This window comes from Archocentrus centrarchus, chromosome 16 (genome assembly GCF_007364275.1).
Source record: "Archocentrus centrarchus isolate MPI-CPG fArcCen1 chromosome 16, fArcCen1, whole genome shotgun sequence".
Classification (NCBI taxonomy): Eukaryota; Metazoa; Chordata; class Actinopteri; order Cichliformes; family Cichlidae; genus Archocentrus; species Archocentrus centrarchus.
Window position 1 is genome coordinate 2,022,331 of NC_044361.1, and position 16,588 is coordinate 2,038,918.

Below are 16,588 nucleotides of genomic sequence, written 5' to 3' on the forward strand. Positions count from 1 at the left end.
GCTGCACCGTGAGCACCACAGTTCCTCTGTACCACTCTAACACAGAGCTTACTGTAAATTCATCACAATAGGGAACTAACCTGTTTATCCTGCTCTAAACTGCTGAGGATTTTCATCATCGTTGAATATCACAAAACTGCAGTTTGTTTTGCAGGATGTTTCACAATATGAAGAAACTTCACATCACATACAGATCCAATATCTGATTGTAAAATGAGGACATTACATGTTAGCTTTAAATTTCCAGTTATCTCTGAGCAGTCCCGACCTTTAACCTCTGCTTCCTCTCCTTCTCACATCTTTGTCCATCTCACACTCTTTTCCCTGGAAATACAGCAGCTGTACCTTTAGCTAACGGAGACAGTGTGTGAAAAACTGCACACAAACCGTTTGTGTGTTTGCTGATATTTGTTCATAGAAACGATGCATCCAAACACTTTGTGTGGGTTAATACACCAACAACCGAACATTTGGACTCGTCTACTTGCAACTTCGGCAGAACTGAACTTGGACTACAAAATCACTGCGAGAAAAAAATGGCGGATTCACGAAATAGTTCATGTCCTTGCTTGGTAGTTCCACAGCAAATACTGTGACGTAAGAGGAAAGAAAATGTAACAGGGGAAAAGAGAAAACTGAACAGACCAAAAAGTATATAAAGATATTTACGCAGCACTGGGAGAGAATAAATTTAAATTTTCTGCACTCCTACACAAAGTACACACACACACACAAAAAATACTTTAATAGCAGTTAGTCATTGACTTTAAATAAATAAACTAAACCAAATGTTCTAGAAGAAGAAGAAGAAGAAGAAGAAGAAACAGCCTTTATTGTCCCACAGAGGGGAAATTTGGGTGTAACAGCAGCCGCAGTTATTATAAATATAAATAAAGATATAATAATTCACACTATTAAGAAAAGAATATATATAAAATCAACAAACAATATTAACCTTAATACTACTAATAATAATAACACTATATACAATGTGCATGATGTGCCGGACTATTTACAGTATATTATATATTATCCTACATTGTGTAGGCTATTGTGGTTTTTGTTGGGAGCAGTGATGGTTATAAAGTCTTACAGCTGCTGGGAGGAAGGATCTGCGGTAACGCTCCTTTGTGCATTTAGGATGCAGCAGTCTGTCACTGAAGGAGCTCTCCAGCTCAGCAACAGTTTCATGCATGGGATGGGAGACCTTGTCCATCAGTGATGTTATTTTGGTCAGAGTCCTTCTGTCTCCCACCACCTGCACTGAGTCGAGAGGACATCCTAGGACAGAGCTGGCTTTCCTGATGAGCTTGTCTATCCTCTTCCTCTCAGCTGTAGACAAGCTGCTGCTCCAACATACTGCTGCATAGAAGATGGCTGATGCCACCACAGAGTCATAGAAGGTCTTCAGGAGTGTCCCCTGCACTCCAAAAGACCTCAGCCTTCTCAGCAGGTAGAGTCTGCTCTGACCCTTCCTGTAGAGCGCATCAGTGTTCTAAGTGCTGATACTGCAATAGATACCACCCAGTGATGTCATAGTCCATCATAAATTACTAGATCACGAAGACTAGAAATTTATTTCATTTGCTTTTAAAAACAGTAAAATATTATTCTAAATTTTTATTTTAAAAAATGTGATCCACATGAGCAGATAATGGCAAATATATTCTGCATATATTTTATATTTATGCACCCTAATGGCATCCTCAGTAAATAAAGAAAGAAGAGATTTGAATGGTACATGTCTACGTGATTTTTGTGTAGGGTTTGTAGTTTACTTTGCATTGTTGTATTTTAATTTATAATAGAGAAAATGAATTATCAGCAGTAACTGCTTATATCTGAGTACTAAACTGCATTGTCATGGATGAAAAATCCACTGATGTGATTTTTTAAATCTTGTCAGTAATGAGAGACAGGGTTTATATATATATATATATATATATATATATATATATATATATATATATATATATATATATATATATATATATATATATATATATATATATATAATTTGGTGACCTTGATCTTTGACCTTGAAAATGAACTCATATGTTCTTGGGCCCCTAAGAAATATTTCCAAGTTTCATGAATTTTGGTTCAAAACTTTTTGAGATGTGCAAATATATGAATATTGTGCCCATTTCCCAAAGGATAAAATGAATCCTTTTAAAAGTTCCTGGATCCTGCATCACCCCCAACAACTCAGAAACTTTAATCGAAATCCGTTCATAATTCTACGAGTTATCCAGTATCTTAATCTCTTGTCTATGGAGTTATCCTGCTAACAGACAGACATACAAACCCATAATAGGTTACCTGTCCACCTGTCTGTGGGCGAGGTAATAAACAGCCGTTTATTTGAAGGTATCGTTAACAAAGCAGAGGCGTTGCTTTAAATGGAAAAAAAACTCACAATTTAAGAAACCACACACAGATAAGTTTCTACGCTGAAAAAGCTCATAATGTCTATCGGAACACTGCAGGTATTCAGTGATGCACAAAGCATACAGCAGGAAATAAATACAGTTCCCACCCAGGTAATCCGCAATGGGCTTCGTAAAGCGGAGATCACCTGCATCAACAATCCAGACACTCCCGCTGACAAAACACACTATTCCTTATAGACAGAACGGTGTTAGCTCGAAAGTGACAGCAGTTAACGCAGTGCGGCGCTGGATAGCTCATTAATGTATAAAAACTTCTGAAACACGACTTATATTCGGAGTACAAGATGTACAGAACGTCGACTGCTGGGCGTGTGCGCTGTTTGACTGACACTTGCTTACAGCCAATAATAGCGCAGAACCACTCCCCACGTGACCGGAACGACGCGGCACAGCCGCGTTAGGGGTTTATATAGGGTCAAGCGGAAGCGTTTGGTCGCCATTTCATTGCGGAGTTGGTCTCTGAGTGTTTAGTGGAAGTGCGGCGTCAACAGCGGTGAAAAATTGGATCGTAACAACTCCGCCCTCAGTCCAATGGAAGCGGCCGTCAACCCATCTCACGACAGGTAATATCCGCAGTGTTTCGGGTCAAACTGAAGACTGGGCTCTGTAATCCGCGTTAGATGGAATTTGTGTTAAATATCATCTTACGGCTACAGTAACGTTACCGTAGGCGTACGAGCAACAAAACAACGCTAGCTTGTCAGCCAGACCGATTGCGCTAGCTTTCACGGAAGACTATCAACTCCTCACGAATTTCTTAAGTCCACTGAATCATAGCAATATTTGCACATTCGTTATATGAAACCTCCGCCCCGATTTCTTTAGCCTTTAGCTTGAAATTAGCAAGCAAAAGGCAGCTGGATCTCCATCGACGGGGTCAGCCGGCTGCTCCCCGCCGGCTGTCTGTCTGTCGTGTCATTCATTGCTAGGGCAGCCCGCTGACGCTAATGTCAAACATCACACAACAAAGCTAGTCTTAAATAATATTTACGCTCTCCGCTTACACAAATCCTTTGCTTAACTGCCAGTTAGCAGTCCCGAGGGTATTATATTTATAAAGCGCCGTGGTAATCTGTTGCCGCTAGCTTGCAAGCTTAGCTTCCAGCTCGCAGCTTCTGTGCTGGTGAGCAGACGCGTAGATACTGTGGCAAAATGGCTGAAATTGCCTGATGGCCCAACGGTTTATTTATTTATTTATTATTCTTACCAGAACCGCGCCGTTTAATAAAGGTTGCGTTTGCGCCGTTTTGGGGCCTGTATGTCCGTTAGTTATCGGTTTCTGTCTTTGTGAAGTAGTGTTTACAAACAGCGAGGGCGGGGCGTCCAACCACGCGATCAGCAGCTGCTGGACTGAGAGTCTGCGATCATCCTGACTGCAGAATACAGATGTTTGCATTCCCTACTGTACGGGAATTTGGTCCAGTATAGTAAAAAGTAGTTCAGGTTCAGACGTCAAAGCTCCATCAGTCACGCGGAGCCGTTTGTGTTTACAAGTTAATAATAAATTGATTTTCGGCTGCTCCCTTGTTGTTCTGGGTCACCGCTGCAGATAGCGCTGCGTGTTTGATTTGGCGGTTTTTTTTTTTTTTTTTTTTTTTTACGCCGGCTGATGATGATTCATGACGCAATCCCAAATGAGACGTGTGCTTACGAATTAATAAAACGATAAATTGCAGATTAAATATACGAGGATTCAGTTAGCTTCGAGGTAACACGAAATGATCGTATGATCTTTGGTGCAGTGCTCTGTATTTTGGCGTTTTTGCACAAGTTTTATGACTTTAATTATTATTTTTTGCATAATCTTGACGTTCATAACTCAAATGAAGAAAAACCGTTAGTTTTGGCAGTCTCACAGTAAAACACTCACCCTGAATCAGGAGTCAGGGTTTTTCTGAGCCTTCAAATAGGCGTTATGGGGTAGTTAGTCACCCTGGTTGAGGCAAAGGGTCTGTGTTGAGGAAATTAAAACCCACCTACAAAAGTGTCTAAAAATATTTTCAGTCACAGTCCTGGTGATTTGGTGCAAGGCCAAAACATTTTTTGGTGGGTGCCACATTTTTAATGCAGGATTAATCCAGATGGTGAAAGCAAAGTTGGCTTTTCCAGACTTTTAAACTTTAGGGTTGCTGCCAAGTCTGTGTTAATGAAAAATCTTACCCATTATATTCACATTAAATGTTCAGCTGAAATGAGGAGTGTAAATATATTTGCCTGAAGATTGAAATGTTCCAATGTTTACTACTACAGAACCCTCCCCATGCACACACACCCCACACACCCTTAATGCTGTTTAGTGTGTGTGTGTGTGTGTGTGTGTGTGGGGGGGGGGGGGGGGGGGGGGGGGGGGTGCTGCTGCTGTACTCTGTTTGATGTAGAAAATCAGCTCATAGGCTTAGCCACAGTTTGTGTGTCAGTAGGGCATGTGTGTGTGTGTGTTTAAACTGTAGTGTGAGATTTGTGCTGCTCAGATGGAGGCAAAAGGACTAACAACTGAGAGACCTCTGTCAACTCGCACTGCCTTGAAATGCTATTTGTGGAACGTGGTCTTGTTGGACTACAGCCAACCTGGAGACCATGTAACATGCAGAGATGCTGAGATCTTCAAAAGATTGCTTTCTTTTTAATTAACTCTCTTAAGGCCCATGGGGAAATTTGTTCTTTGCTGTCTTGGCCATGGTACATCTCCAGGGGAGATCACACTGCTTGTCTCAAGCATTGGTTGGAGTGTCCTCCATTTATTCCTCTGTGTGTGGGGAAACCTGAGGAAACATTTTATCCAGAAAAGAGAATCTTGAGTATTTGTCTTGTCCATCACTGTTGTTTCTTATAGGGTACTATTCATAGTGTATATCTAGCTAAGTACAACTCTTATACATTACAATGAATTCTTTGTTACAATGTCACAAAATGCAACCGTGAAACAGTCAAAATGTAGCCTTCAGTGTATCTATGAACTCAGAGCAGTTTGAACACTGACCATCAAACCTCTGAAGATGAGACTGACTGCATGTTTGATGCTCAATTGATGCTGCTGTTTTCCTGTGGTACTGCTGCAGCCTCGTGGTGTCTCACAAAATAAATATCCTGAAATACAGAAGTAATTGATGAAATTTTAAAGCCAGTTAAAGCAAATTTTTCACAAGCGGCTGCAGTTTTAACATTGGCTTAAAAGTTGGTGCTTTGTTATAAACCTAAGATTTGAAACATGAGGTTTTGCTTTGTGATTAAGAAACACCCTTTACAAAAAAGCTGTGTCCTATATTTGTAGGGGTCTTAAATAAAAGATGACTTCAGAGCCTTATCAGGAGCATTCTTATAAGTCAGTGTTTATTAGCTGGCATGGAGCCATGCAGTCACGGTTCCCATGACAGTGCTAAAAGTGGCAGCCTATTGATGAAATCCTAGTTTCCTAGATGACAGGGAGGGCAGAGCCCTACTTCTAACTGGTCACAGGGTTATGTATAAACCTTTGACTTAGTGGACTTCCTGTTAGCAGCACAGGGTGTACTGCAGTCTTTACTACTAGGCATCTCTCTGGTACTTGTTTTTTTTTTTTTTTTTTCCCTCTTGCTCGCTCTTATTTTAAGAGTTTATTTGCTCCTCGCCTGCTGTGTCCTGCTCAGCAGTGGTGTTAAATATCATTTAGCTACTTGTCTAGTGGATCTGCAGTTGAGATTCACAGCCTGCTCCAGGGCCAAGTGGAGACTACTGTCATTACTGCTTGCCCTGTGAGGCAGTGGCAATATTGTCCAGAAGAATTACAAGAGACTCACTGGAGAGGTTGCTGATTATTGCTGTGTTTGTGACAAAGTGGGTCAGCTTATATTTGCAGAGGAGCACCTTCTGTCACCATAAATAAAATCCAATGCTGTGGGAAACCTTGTATATAAACTTTGATTTTTACTATTGTTCTCATTACTTTTTAATATGAAGTAACATTTCTTCTTCAGCTCTCTGGTTGGGTTGTCCGGCAGCATGATGGACCAACACACAAGCTCGGGCAAACGCATTCGCAAGCCCTCCCTGCTGTACGAGGACTTTGAGAGCCCCTCTCTACCCCACACGATGCCCCAGGGTCCTCCTGCCCCACCACAGCCCCCAGTGAAGGATCCCACCCGACCAGGCCGCATGACAAACCAGCTGCAGTACCTCCAGAAGACCCTGATGAAGTCTCTTTGGAGGCACCACTTTGCCTGGCCTTTCCAGGAGCCAGTGGATGCTTACAAGCTTAACCTGCCGGTGGGTTGAATGCAGTGGTTGGGTTTGAGTTTTATTTATACTTCTGCAAATCATAGTACCTACTTTCAGATGTTCATTAACATCCAATATTCAATATTCTTTCTTGGCTATTAGAAATGATTGTTCCAGGTTTGTTGACTGTCTCGTTTTTAACATTTTATTTTTCTTGGAACTATTTTAGAAAAGGTATTCACACTTTAACGAGTAAACAGGTTGGATCGGTGTTTCTGTAGAGCCATAAATAAATCATTAAATGCATTTTATTTTTTTTAAGGATTACCATAAAATTATCAAACAACCCATGGACATGGGGACCATTAAGAAGCGTTTGGAAAATAACTTCTACCGCAGTGCGAGTGAGTGCATACAAGACTTCAACACAATGTTCACCAACTGCTACATCTACAACAAGGTAGGTCAAAAGGTAAAAAACACATTTTTATCCATGGGTTTTCCTTTTTTAATTGATATTTGCTCCTTTTTTTTATAAGATGCACTTTGCTCCTGATTAGATTTAAAACCACACTGATCTTACACTCAGCAGGTACAGCACTGGGTCACGGCAGCTCAGAGTTGAAAAAAAAACTTAAAGTAGTCCAGTTGCTTTTTTTTTTTTCTCTTCAAGGTCTTAAGGCTGTTAGAGGTTAAAGTACAAATGTTTGCAGTCCCATTAGAAAAGCAAACCCGATAGAAAAGCTAGCAAACTTATGAAGCGACATGTTCTGAGAAACTGTGTAGTTTTGTTAATGATCCAAGCGCAGGTCTAGAAATTTTAGAGGCCTCTTTTTTTTTTTAAACCCCTCCTCCATTTAACTTCACTTGGCACAAAATAGTTTTTGTGAGGGGAACACAGAATAACAGAATATGTATGCTGGCCTGCACGTACTGTTACTGAATACTGCAATGTCCAGCTACAGAGATGCACTGTGTCTAAAACTTAGTATATTTTAATTGCTAAACTCTGCCTAGAAATATAAAGAAAATGTGTAGTGCATGGCAGATTATTTCAGGGATCATACATAGGGATCTTGCATGAAGTCATCTCATAGGAATATATCAAGTGTCTTGGCCTAGGTGGTCTTGTTCAGAATAATGGAAGCTTTTGATCAGATTATTTTAGATACATTTTAATCATAAATATGAGACATTCAAGTTTCCCCCACAGAATTGGACTGTGGCAGCAGCAAGGTGAGATGCTTTCTTAGGTAAATCAAAAAAACTTTGAACAGACTCTAACTTCAGTCTTGGACTGTGAGGCTTAATCACAGTGAATCATCTCTGCACCTGCTGAAGGTTCTGGTTAGAGTAGCTCTCCAGCGTGCTGCAGATCTCCAGAGCAGAAGGAGGATTACTGTTGTCAGCTGCAATCCAACACGCTAGACTTTAAGTTTGCTGAATGAAATCAAGGACCACCACAAGAGCAGCCTGTCCAGCAAACCAGCTACTAATGAAACACAAGACAGGAAAGGTCAGAGGGCAGCTGGATAGAAGTGGCAAAATGTTAGAAAAAAGAGGCCAGAGTGATGGTCCGCTAGTAAATTAATCACAAATGGGGTCTTTCTCTTAAAGACAGGAAAAAATACTTAAAGGTCTTTTTAAAAACACATCTTTTTAGCTTGGCATTTGTTTTTTTGTTTTTTTTAATTATTTTTTGTCCTGTTGTGAAGCACTTTGTAACACCTGTTTTGAGAGGTGCTATATAAATAAAGCTTTACTTAAACAAGTCACCAAATATACTTGGGTGGGCATTAATATACCTTAATGACCTATACAAATAAAATCTGTTTGTGGGGAAACACTGGTTTCTTCAGTCTGTTTTAGGTTTTATTCTTTATTAAATGTAAGAATTAGCCTTCAGCAAATGACTCAAGAATTTGTCATTTTCTCTGTTTGGTATTATTTGGTGGAATTATAAATGTATTTAAACAATAGTACTTTTTATACCTTCCTTGTGCTCATGTCTCCATGAATTTTTATTTTTTGCTTGGTTAGCCAACAGACGACATTGTGCTGATGGCCCAGTCTTTAGAGAAGATTTTTCTCCAGAAGGTGGCCCAGATGCCCGAGGAGGAAGTTGAGCTTCCTCCTCCAGCTCCTCGGAACAAAAACAGCCGGGGAAGAGGTCGTAAATCTACGGGTAAGTGTGAAAATCACGATACAGGCTTGTAGAATTTTATTCCGGGTTTTGGTTTTGTTGTTCCAATTTACTGCTAAAATCTGGAGCATTTTATGGTTGTGAATTTGACTCATTTCAGCAGTTACAGACTAGATATTTTATAAGCATCTTTCTGTTGCAGAAAAGCATCATGCAAGCGGTGTTTATGGTTGAAGTGGTGTTTAAAAGCAGTCTTTGTGAAGCGCTCTAAAATGTTGTAATCTTCATCTGCCAGCATCGAGGGCTCAGCAGGTGCCAGCGGTGTCCCAGTCAGCCTACTCCCCTTCCTCGTCAGACACGGGGGAGTCCATGCTGGCCAACTCTCCCCAGACTGTGCTCACTAAAAGCCTGCCACCAGCCAACATTATGGGTCTGCCTCCTACACAGCCCACAACTAAGGTATGAAAGACATAATACTGACAAGGATAATTTGCAAATCTAGATTTTAACATGCAAAATGGACGTTGAAACATTGAAGTTCCTTTTTAACTGCACTAAACCACTAATAAACTTCACTTTTTTATTTAGCTCTTTGGGTGTAGAAAAACATGTTTAATTGTGGTGATCACAAGGTGTGTAATAAAGCCACACAATAATGGAATCACAACGACTTTAAACTCTTTTCGTTCTGTAGAAAAAAGGTGTAAAACGTAAAGCCGATACCACCACGCCCTCTACCATGGGCTTCACTACTGTGGGCATGTCGGGAACACCACACATGGTGGGCTTGGGGAAAGGAGGACATGGGGGTCAAATCCACGACACCTCCATGCACACAGTCTCCTCAATGGGAAGCATAAGCTTGGAGACCCCACCTGGAATGGGCCTTGTTAGAGCTTCTGGAGGGCCTGTCCTGCTTCAGCCAATGATGGCTGGCACTGGACGCAGAGTTGGCAGTGGGCGCCCCATCAAACCCCCCAAGAAGGACTTGCCTGATTCTGTTCAGCCTCAGCCCTCGAGGAAGGGCAAGCTCAGCCCGCAGCTGAGGTACTGCAGCGGGCTGCTGAAGGACATGTTATCAAAGAAACATGCTGCGTATGCATGGCCTTTCTACACACCCGTTGATGCAGCTGCACTTGGGCTTCATGACTATCACGATATCATCAAGTGTCCTATGGACCTCAGCACCATCAAGGTAACTTTAATTACCAGAAAGGGTGCTAGCAATTATGCAGCCATGTTGAAATGATAGACACAGAAGCAATCACAGGATTTTAAATGTAGTGAAAATGCATTTAAAATTTCCCTTTCCTAATTCTCCATCAGAGAAAGATGGACTGCCGTGAGTATAGGGACGCTCAGCAGTTTGCCAGTGATGTAAGACTGATGTTCTCCAACTGCTACAAGTACAATCCACCTGACCATGATGTCGTGGGGATGGCACGGAAACTGCAGGTGAGCACCGCTTATACAGACCGGACTTCCTCACACAGGCGCTTTCAGTCATAACTGCTTCTTTTTACTCCCCTTCCTCCTCTCATACTATTTAACTTGAGCATTTATTTTTTTTATGCCTCAGGATGTGTTTGAATTCCGTTTTGCCAAGATGCCAGATGAACCACACATAGAACACACAGCCATGTCCATGAGTGGGCATCCAACATCCTCTTCATCTTCCTCCTCCTCCTCATCCTCCTCATCTTCCTCCACTTCTGAGAGTGAACCCAGCAGTGAGAGCGAGGAGAGTGAGAGCAGCCCAAGCTCAGACAGCGAGGAAGAGCGAGCACATCGCTTGGCTGAATTACAGGACCAGGTGTGCACACAAGTAAGACCTTGAGTAGCTACTATTAAGGTATCGAAGGGTTTGTTACAATTTTGTTACGTCAGAGTTCATGTGGAACCAAACATTTTTACATTGTATGTTTCTCTCAGCTCCGAGCCGTGCACGAGCAGCTAGCTGCTCTCTCCCAAGGCCCCATCGTCAAGCCCAAGAAGAAGAAGGAGAAGAAGGACAAAAAGGAGAAGAAGAAGAAGAAAAAGCTGGAGAAGCGAAGTCGAGTAGTCAGAAGCAGGGCGGGCTCCGAGGAATGGAAGATGCCGAGCAAGCTGAAGAGCAAAACTACCAAAGCAGGTGGCTCCCAGGCCAAGAAAAGCCAGGGGAAGAAGAGTAACAAGAACAGCAAGTTAGTATAAAAAGTTAACCACCCTACCGGTTATCTATATGTCACTGTCTTTTGGAGGTTTATTAAAATGAAAAATTATATTGTTGAATCGGTTGCATATTTTGAATATAAAGGAGCTGATAGCAGTGCTGTTTGTACTTTTCAGAGCTTCAAAGAAGCCTTTCTACCCCCCACTTGCCACTTCCATGCTACCACACTACGACTCAGAAGAAGAGGAAGAGATCGTGCCCATGTCATACGACGAAAAGCGTCAGCTTAGCCTCGATATCAACAAGTTACCAGGCGAGAAGCTGGGTCGTGTGGTCCACATCATACAGTCCAGGGAGCCCTCGCTGAGGGACACCAACCCCGAGGAGATTGAGATCGACTTCGAAACACTCAAACCATCCACGCTGAAAGAGCTCGAGCGCTACGTCATGACGTGTCTGAGGAAGAAGCCCCGTAAGCCGTACGGCGAGCAAGGTAGATAAAATGACCACCAAGAAAAACACCAGCTTCGGTTCAGTAACACCTGAGATGGTTTTTGTGCTTGTTGACAGGTAACTGGTGTCAGGCATAATATCAGTACCCAACATGTGGCCATGTGCTAAAATCATCTTTAGCAGCCGATGGCACTTTTTTATATAGAATGAAATATAAGGACACTAAAAATTTTAAGAGTCAAGTTGATGTGCAAGGAAGAGTCAGTAATTTTGACTCATGCAGCTGCACACTGTTGGCAGTCTTGTACATTTAAGGGCTCACAGCCTTTTCTAGGTCCACATGTTCCTTCAGTTCACAAAGTCAAACAAACTGATGCAGTGTTGAGTTTAAAAGTTTGTGACTTCTAAAGGTTACCAGAGTAGCTCTCACAATTAATAAGAGATTAAAGGAAAGAAGATTTTCCAAAGCTGAGTGGATATTTTCTCAAGTATTTCTTTAAAAAATACACTGCACTGCTATAACTTTGCATATAAAGTCAGATGGCTCACTACATAGTTTGACTAATGCAAATATCTTTCACAAGTTTTACGGTTAGTATTGCATTTATTCAGCATCCAAATCAAGACATTAGTAATCTCTGACTTTATGCATGGTTACATTTTTCTTTTCCAACATGTCAGGATTTTATGGACGCTTGTTTTCCTCACTGGGGAAAAAATGCAATCCATAACTTAAAATTTTAGGTCATGGATAGATTTATTATTTTATATGGCCCACCCCCACTGGGGCTTTCATAGGATTCAGAGGTTAACCTCCATACTGAAATCTGATTTAGCTGATCTGATATTGCAGGACATGGAGCATGAGTGCTTAAAGACAAGCTATACATGAGTAGTGCTAATAAAGGAAGAATGATGTCTATTAAAAACAGGAGCCGTAATGCCATTTTGGCCTGGACTATATTAACTCAGCATTGATGTTACAATTTAATTACAGAATAAGGGTTCCTCCTGACATTTAGCCCCATGTTAGCTCTTTGACTACACAGTGATGCCAGTGCAGAGTCTGAGACAGACGTGCACGCAGTCAGCTGTTAGTGGGATTGTACCAACATGGAAGTGATTGGGAATGACAGCAGCTCAGCCATGTAAAATCAGAGAGTGGGGTCAGAGGATGCTGGAGGTCATAGTGCACAGAGGTCACCAACTTTCTGCAGAGCCAACACTACAGACCTCCAACCTTCATGTGGCCTTCAGATCAGCTCAAGAACAGTGTTAGAGAGCTTCATGAATGGGTTTCCAAAGTTTGGTGGAGGGGGTTATGGTGTGGGGGTGTTTTTTTGGGCTTAGCCCCTTAGTTCCAGTCAAAGGAACTCTTAATGCTTCAGCATACCAAGACATTTGGGACACCTTGATGCTCCCAACTCTGTGGGAACAGTTTGGGGATGGCCCCTTCCTGTTCCAACATGACTGCACACCAGTGCACAAAGCAGCTCCATAAAGACATGGATGAGCCAGTTTGGTGTGGAAGAACTTGACTGGCCTGCACAGAGTCCTGACCTCAGCCTGATAGAACACCTTTGGGCACCTGTGACCAACACCTGTGAGCCAGGCCTTCTCTCCAACATCAGTGTCTGACCTCACAGATGTGCTTCTGGAAGAATGGTCAGAAATTCCCATAAACACTCCTAAACCAGTGGAAAGCCTTCCCAGAAGAGCAAATTGAGTACTTTTGGCAGTATAGTGTATGTGTTAAATACTTTTATGCATTAAGCATTGTTGTTGCTTGGTGCATAATGAATAAAATAGAACAGAATGCCTTTATTGTCATTATACAGGATGTACAATGAAATATTTATATTAATTGTCATGTAGTAATACCATTCAGGCATGTTTCTTATTAAACGTGCAACAAAGAGGAAAAAAAGACCATGGAGAATAAACCTGATGTTCCACTACCTTCCCAAAAATACTCATTAACACTGACACAATATACTTATCAGTGCATTGCTTTAACAGCCTTTCTGTCATCTCCAATTGCAGCAGCAAAGAAAGGCAGCATTGGCAAGTCTAAAGAGGAGCTGACCCTGGAGAAGAGGAGGGAACTGGAGAGGAGGCTGCAAGATGTCAGCGGACAGCTCAATTCAGTCAAGAAACCCACGAAACCTAAAGGTGAGCCCACACACCATCTTCCTCAGTAAGCTGTGTTTCTGTTAGGATGCAAAAATTATTGCATGGCTGTTTTTTCTTTCTCAGTTAAACGTACTGAGCAGCACAATAATTCATCAGAAGTCAGGCTTCACATATTTGGGTGGCACCGAGCTGGAATGTGGAGTTTGCATGCTCTCCCTTTGCCTGTGTGGGTTTCAGGTTTAATGGTGATTCTAAATTATCCATCCTCTCATTCATGGCCAAAGTGCTTAAAGTCTATAGAATAAATTGAATACCTTTATTGTCATTATACAGAATGTCCAATGAGATTGGAGCACCACATGGATGCATGTTTAGATGTGACTTGTAGTCTAAAGCACTTTGATCAGTAGGACTAGAAAAGCACTGCATCAATGCCACTTCACTCATATAGTCACACACTTTGTAACTAACTACAGAAAAATCCTATGACATAAATGTGTTGACAAATTATAGCTGAGTAATTTCATATCGTTAGGCTTATTGTGGATTTGCATAAGCGGCATGTGTATGAATGAATGTGTCAGTTGTGCAGAGAAAAGCAGTGACTGTTTCTTTAAGTGATGATCAGGTCTTTGTTTAGCTTAACTGCAGACATTTTGAAATTTGATGGAAAGAACTTGATTCAGCTGTGAATCTGCAGTCTTATGCATCTGCATCAGATTTGGGTTACAGCTTTAGCCTGCCTGTTCAGACCTCCGTACCCTGGCCTTGATCATGTCTGGCTATAAATTAACTTTTATGTTTTATGAAGCTTCGGGCTCAGAGGTGCACACTTTGATCACTCGACTGCTCGTCGAAGCAGAACTGTGTGTAAAAACAAGGTTTTGCACACGTGGATAGTTGTACCAAAGGAGCTGCGGGAAAACCGAAGCGCTTCCTTTTTGCCTCAGCGTAGGTGTGGCCATTAAACACTTTTCTCTTTGCTGCTCTCTCCTCAGTGGAAAAGCCCAGTGCAGCGGAGACTCACGCCCAGCCATCACGCCTCAGTGGCAGCAGCTCCAGCTCAGACTCATCCTCTTCCTCCTCCTCCTCCTCTTCCTCAGACAGCAGCGATTCAGACTCCAGTTGAGATTGTTAGCAAAAAGCTAAGAAGGAAAATGCTAATAACTCAGGGACCTGGGCTGGCCCAGGACACATAACGCCCTGAAGCAGTAGTTGGCTGAGATATTGAACACTCCGAGTGGACTCCTGTGATCCTGTGTTTTGAATGTTGGACTGAGGGATGTGGAACCATGTCTGTGTGGATTGTTGTAGAACCCTAACACTAAATGCCTTGTTCTCCCCCTCCCTCCCTTTGTAAATACTTGTACAGATTTATGTTTCTTTTATAAAGAAGATTTTTATGGGGATCCCCAAAGAGGGAGGCGGAGTAATAATTAAAAAAAAAAAGATGTGGAAAGACGGGCCTTTCTCAAAACCAGTTTGGCTTGTCTCACACTGTCTCCTTTTTGGTGAAAGAATGGAAGAGTGTCATTTGTTTTATCCCCACCCCCCACCCGTATTTCCTCAGATGTTACTGGAATTGAAACCAGCAACCTTTTGGTCTCAAGCCTTGCTTTTCTAACATAATTTTAGATGAACCCCTAGTCTCAGCCTTAATGATTGTTCATAATGGTTAGAATATTTGGAGGAATCCGATATTGTGTCGCCGGATCTGAGAGCCTCTGAGCTGTGTTTAAAAGCATGCTTATGGTATCTTCCATATTCAGGTCAGAATTTAAAGTTTGAGGTTTAGATTTCTGTTATGTTTACACAACCTCTCAGTTTAACAATAACATTTATGCTGCAGTCAGTTTTAGTACAGTGTAGAGTGAGAGTTTAATGTACTGTAAATACAAAGTCTCGCAGCTAAGATGCATATTCATTGAGTTTGTACTGATTTCTGTGGCTGCACCGTTCTCCAAAAAAAAAAAAAAAAAAAAAAATCCAGCAGCTATTTTAAGACTGAGTCTTATAAACGCGACTGGCTGAAATCATTTCTTACAGCTGCTTTGACGTCTTCATCCTTCATTACATCAAACAGTAACTTAAGTGTCCGTCTATTTCTGGGCTGAGAGCGGGCGGCTGAATGTTATCATGTTACAGTTTCTAATTTCCATATTAATTTCCTGAACATCGGAAGATTTGCATTACCATTTCTTGAAGACATCTGTAGCACTTGAACACTGGCTGCTCGGCACTGACTGGAACAAATGGTGACGCCTGAAAACACTACACGTTTCCCGTAAACCGATAGGAGAACCCTCATTGTACATGCATAGTTGAAGCTGTTGATGAATGTTCAGTAAAGATATGCTTGTATATAATTCAGCTGTATTTGCTGTTGCACAAACTAATGTATTTCTGCTGTTTGGTTTCCTTTTTTTTCCCAGTTACCCTCTTTGCTTTTTCTTTTCTTTTTTTTTTTAACATGCTATCTCATTCCAGTTAATTGTCTTGGTTGTTTCCTGAAGAGGGTTCACATGCTGCCTCTCAGTAGCAAACCTTTCATTTGACAGCTGTTTATTAAAGGTAACTTCTGTAGAACAAATGTGAGTCGTGTGGCTCTTTGGGATCATTGCGAGTTTTGTTTTCAAGTTTAATTTTTCTTTTGCATGATTGCCTGATGTTCCCAGCATCTACTAAAAGCAATGGCAGGTGTGGAGATATCTGAGAGGGCAGTGGACTGGAGAAGTGTGCTGGTATCAGGTTTTTAAGAACATGGGTGCAGAGCTGTAGTAAGTAGAGGGATTAAAGTTGAACAGCCATACAATGAAGATATGGGAAAGTTGCTGGGGGGGGGGGGGGGGGGGGGGGGGGGGGGGGGTGATCAGTGAACGATCAGATGGCTTCATGCCAGGAAAGAGCGCTACAGCTACAATGTTCACTTTGAGAGGGTTGGTGGGATGGGTTCAGGGGTCAGCTCTAAGCCCCTTGTTTGCAGTGGTCTCTGTGGACTACAATGATCTGTAGGGAGTTGGTAGAAGAGAGGGTGGAGGGGTGGTCTGAGAAAAGAGGAAT

The 16,588-nt window shown here is 41.8% G+C and overlaps 1 protein-coding gene across 4 annotated transcripts; it reads left to right on the forward strand.

Moving 5' to 3' along the window:
* Positions 1–2,866: 2,866 nt before the first annotated feature.
* On the forward strand, positions 2,867–16,114 carry brd2b (bromodomain containing 2b). Of its 4 annotated transcripts, none has more exons than XM_030749688.1 (12): positions 2,867–3,016; positions 6,407–6,695; positions 6,970–7,119; positions 8,688–8,832; positions 9,086–9,249; positions 9,485–9,985; positions 10,117–10,245; positions 10,370–10,615; positions 10,723–10,973; positions 11,119–11,435; positions 13,439–13,567; positions 14,527–16,114. In XM_030749688.1, exons 1-12 carry the CDS (start codon positions 2,985–2,987, stop codon positions 14,655–14,657), a joined length of 2,484 nt encoding a protein of 827 aa, XP_030605548.1. In that variant the 5' UTR covers positions 2,867–2,984; the 3' UTR covers positions 14,658–16,114. The 4 variants fall into 4 exon arrangements, with proteins under 4 accessions (XP_030605548.1, XP_030605550.1, XP_030605549.1 ...); XM_030749690.1 differs by having other exon boundaries at positions 10,370–10,603; XM_030749689.1 differs by having other exon boundaries at positions 6,970–7,107.
* The last annotated feature ends 474 nt before the right edge of the window (positions 16,115–16,588 follow it).

Coding starts and splice junctions, on each gene's coding strand:
- brd2b (XM_030749688.1), top strand. CDS start 2,985: ATGGAAGCGGCCGTCAACCCATCTCACGACAG. Junction 6,696..6,969: donor CTTACAAGCTTAACCTGCCG/GTGGGTTGAATG, acceptor ATTTTTTTTAAG/GATTACCATAAAATTATCAA. Junction 10,974..11,118: donor AAGAGTAACAAGAACAGCAA/GTTAGTATAAAA, acceptor TGTACTTTTCAG/AGCTTCAAAGAAGCCTTTCT.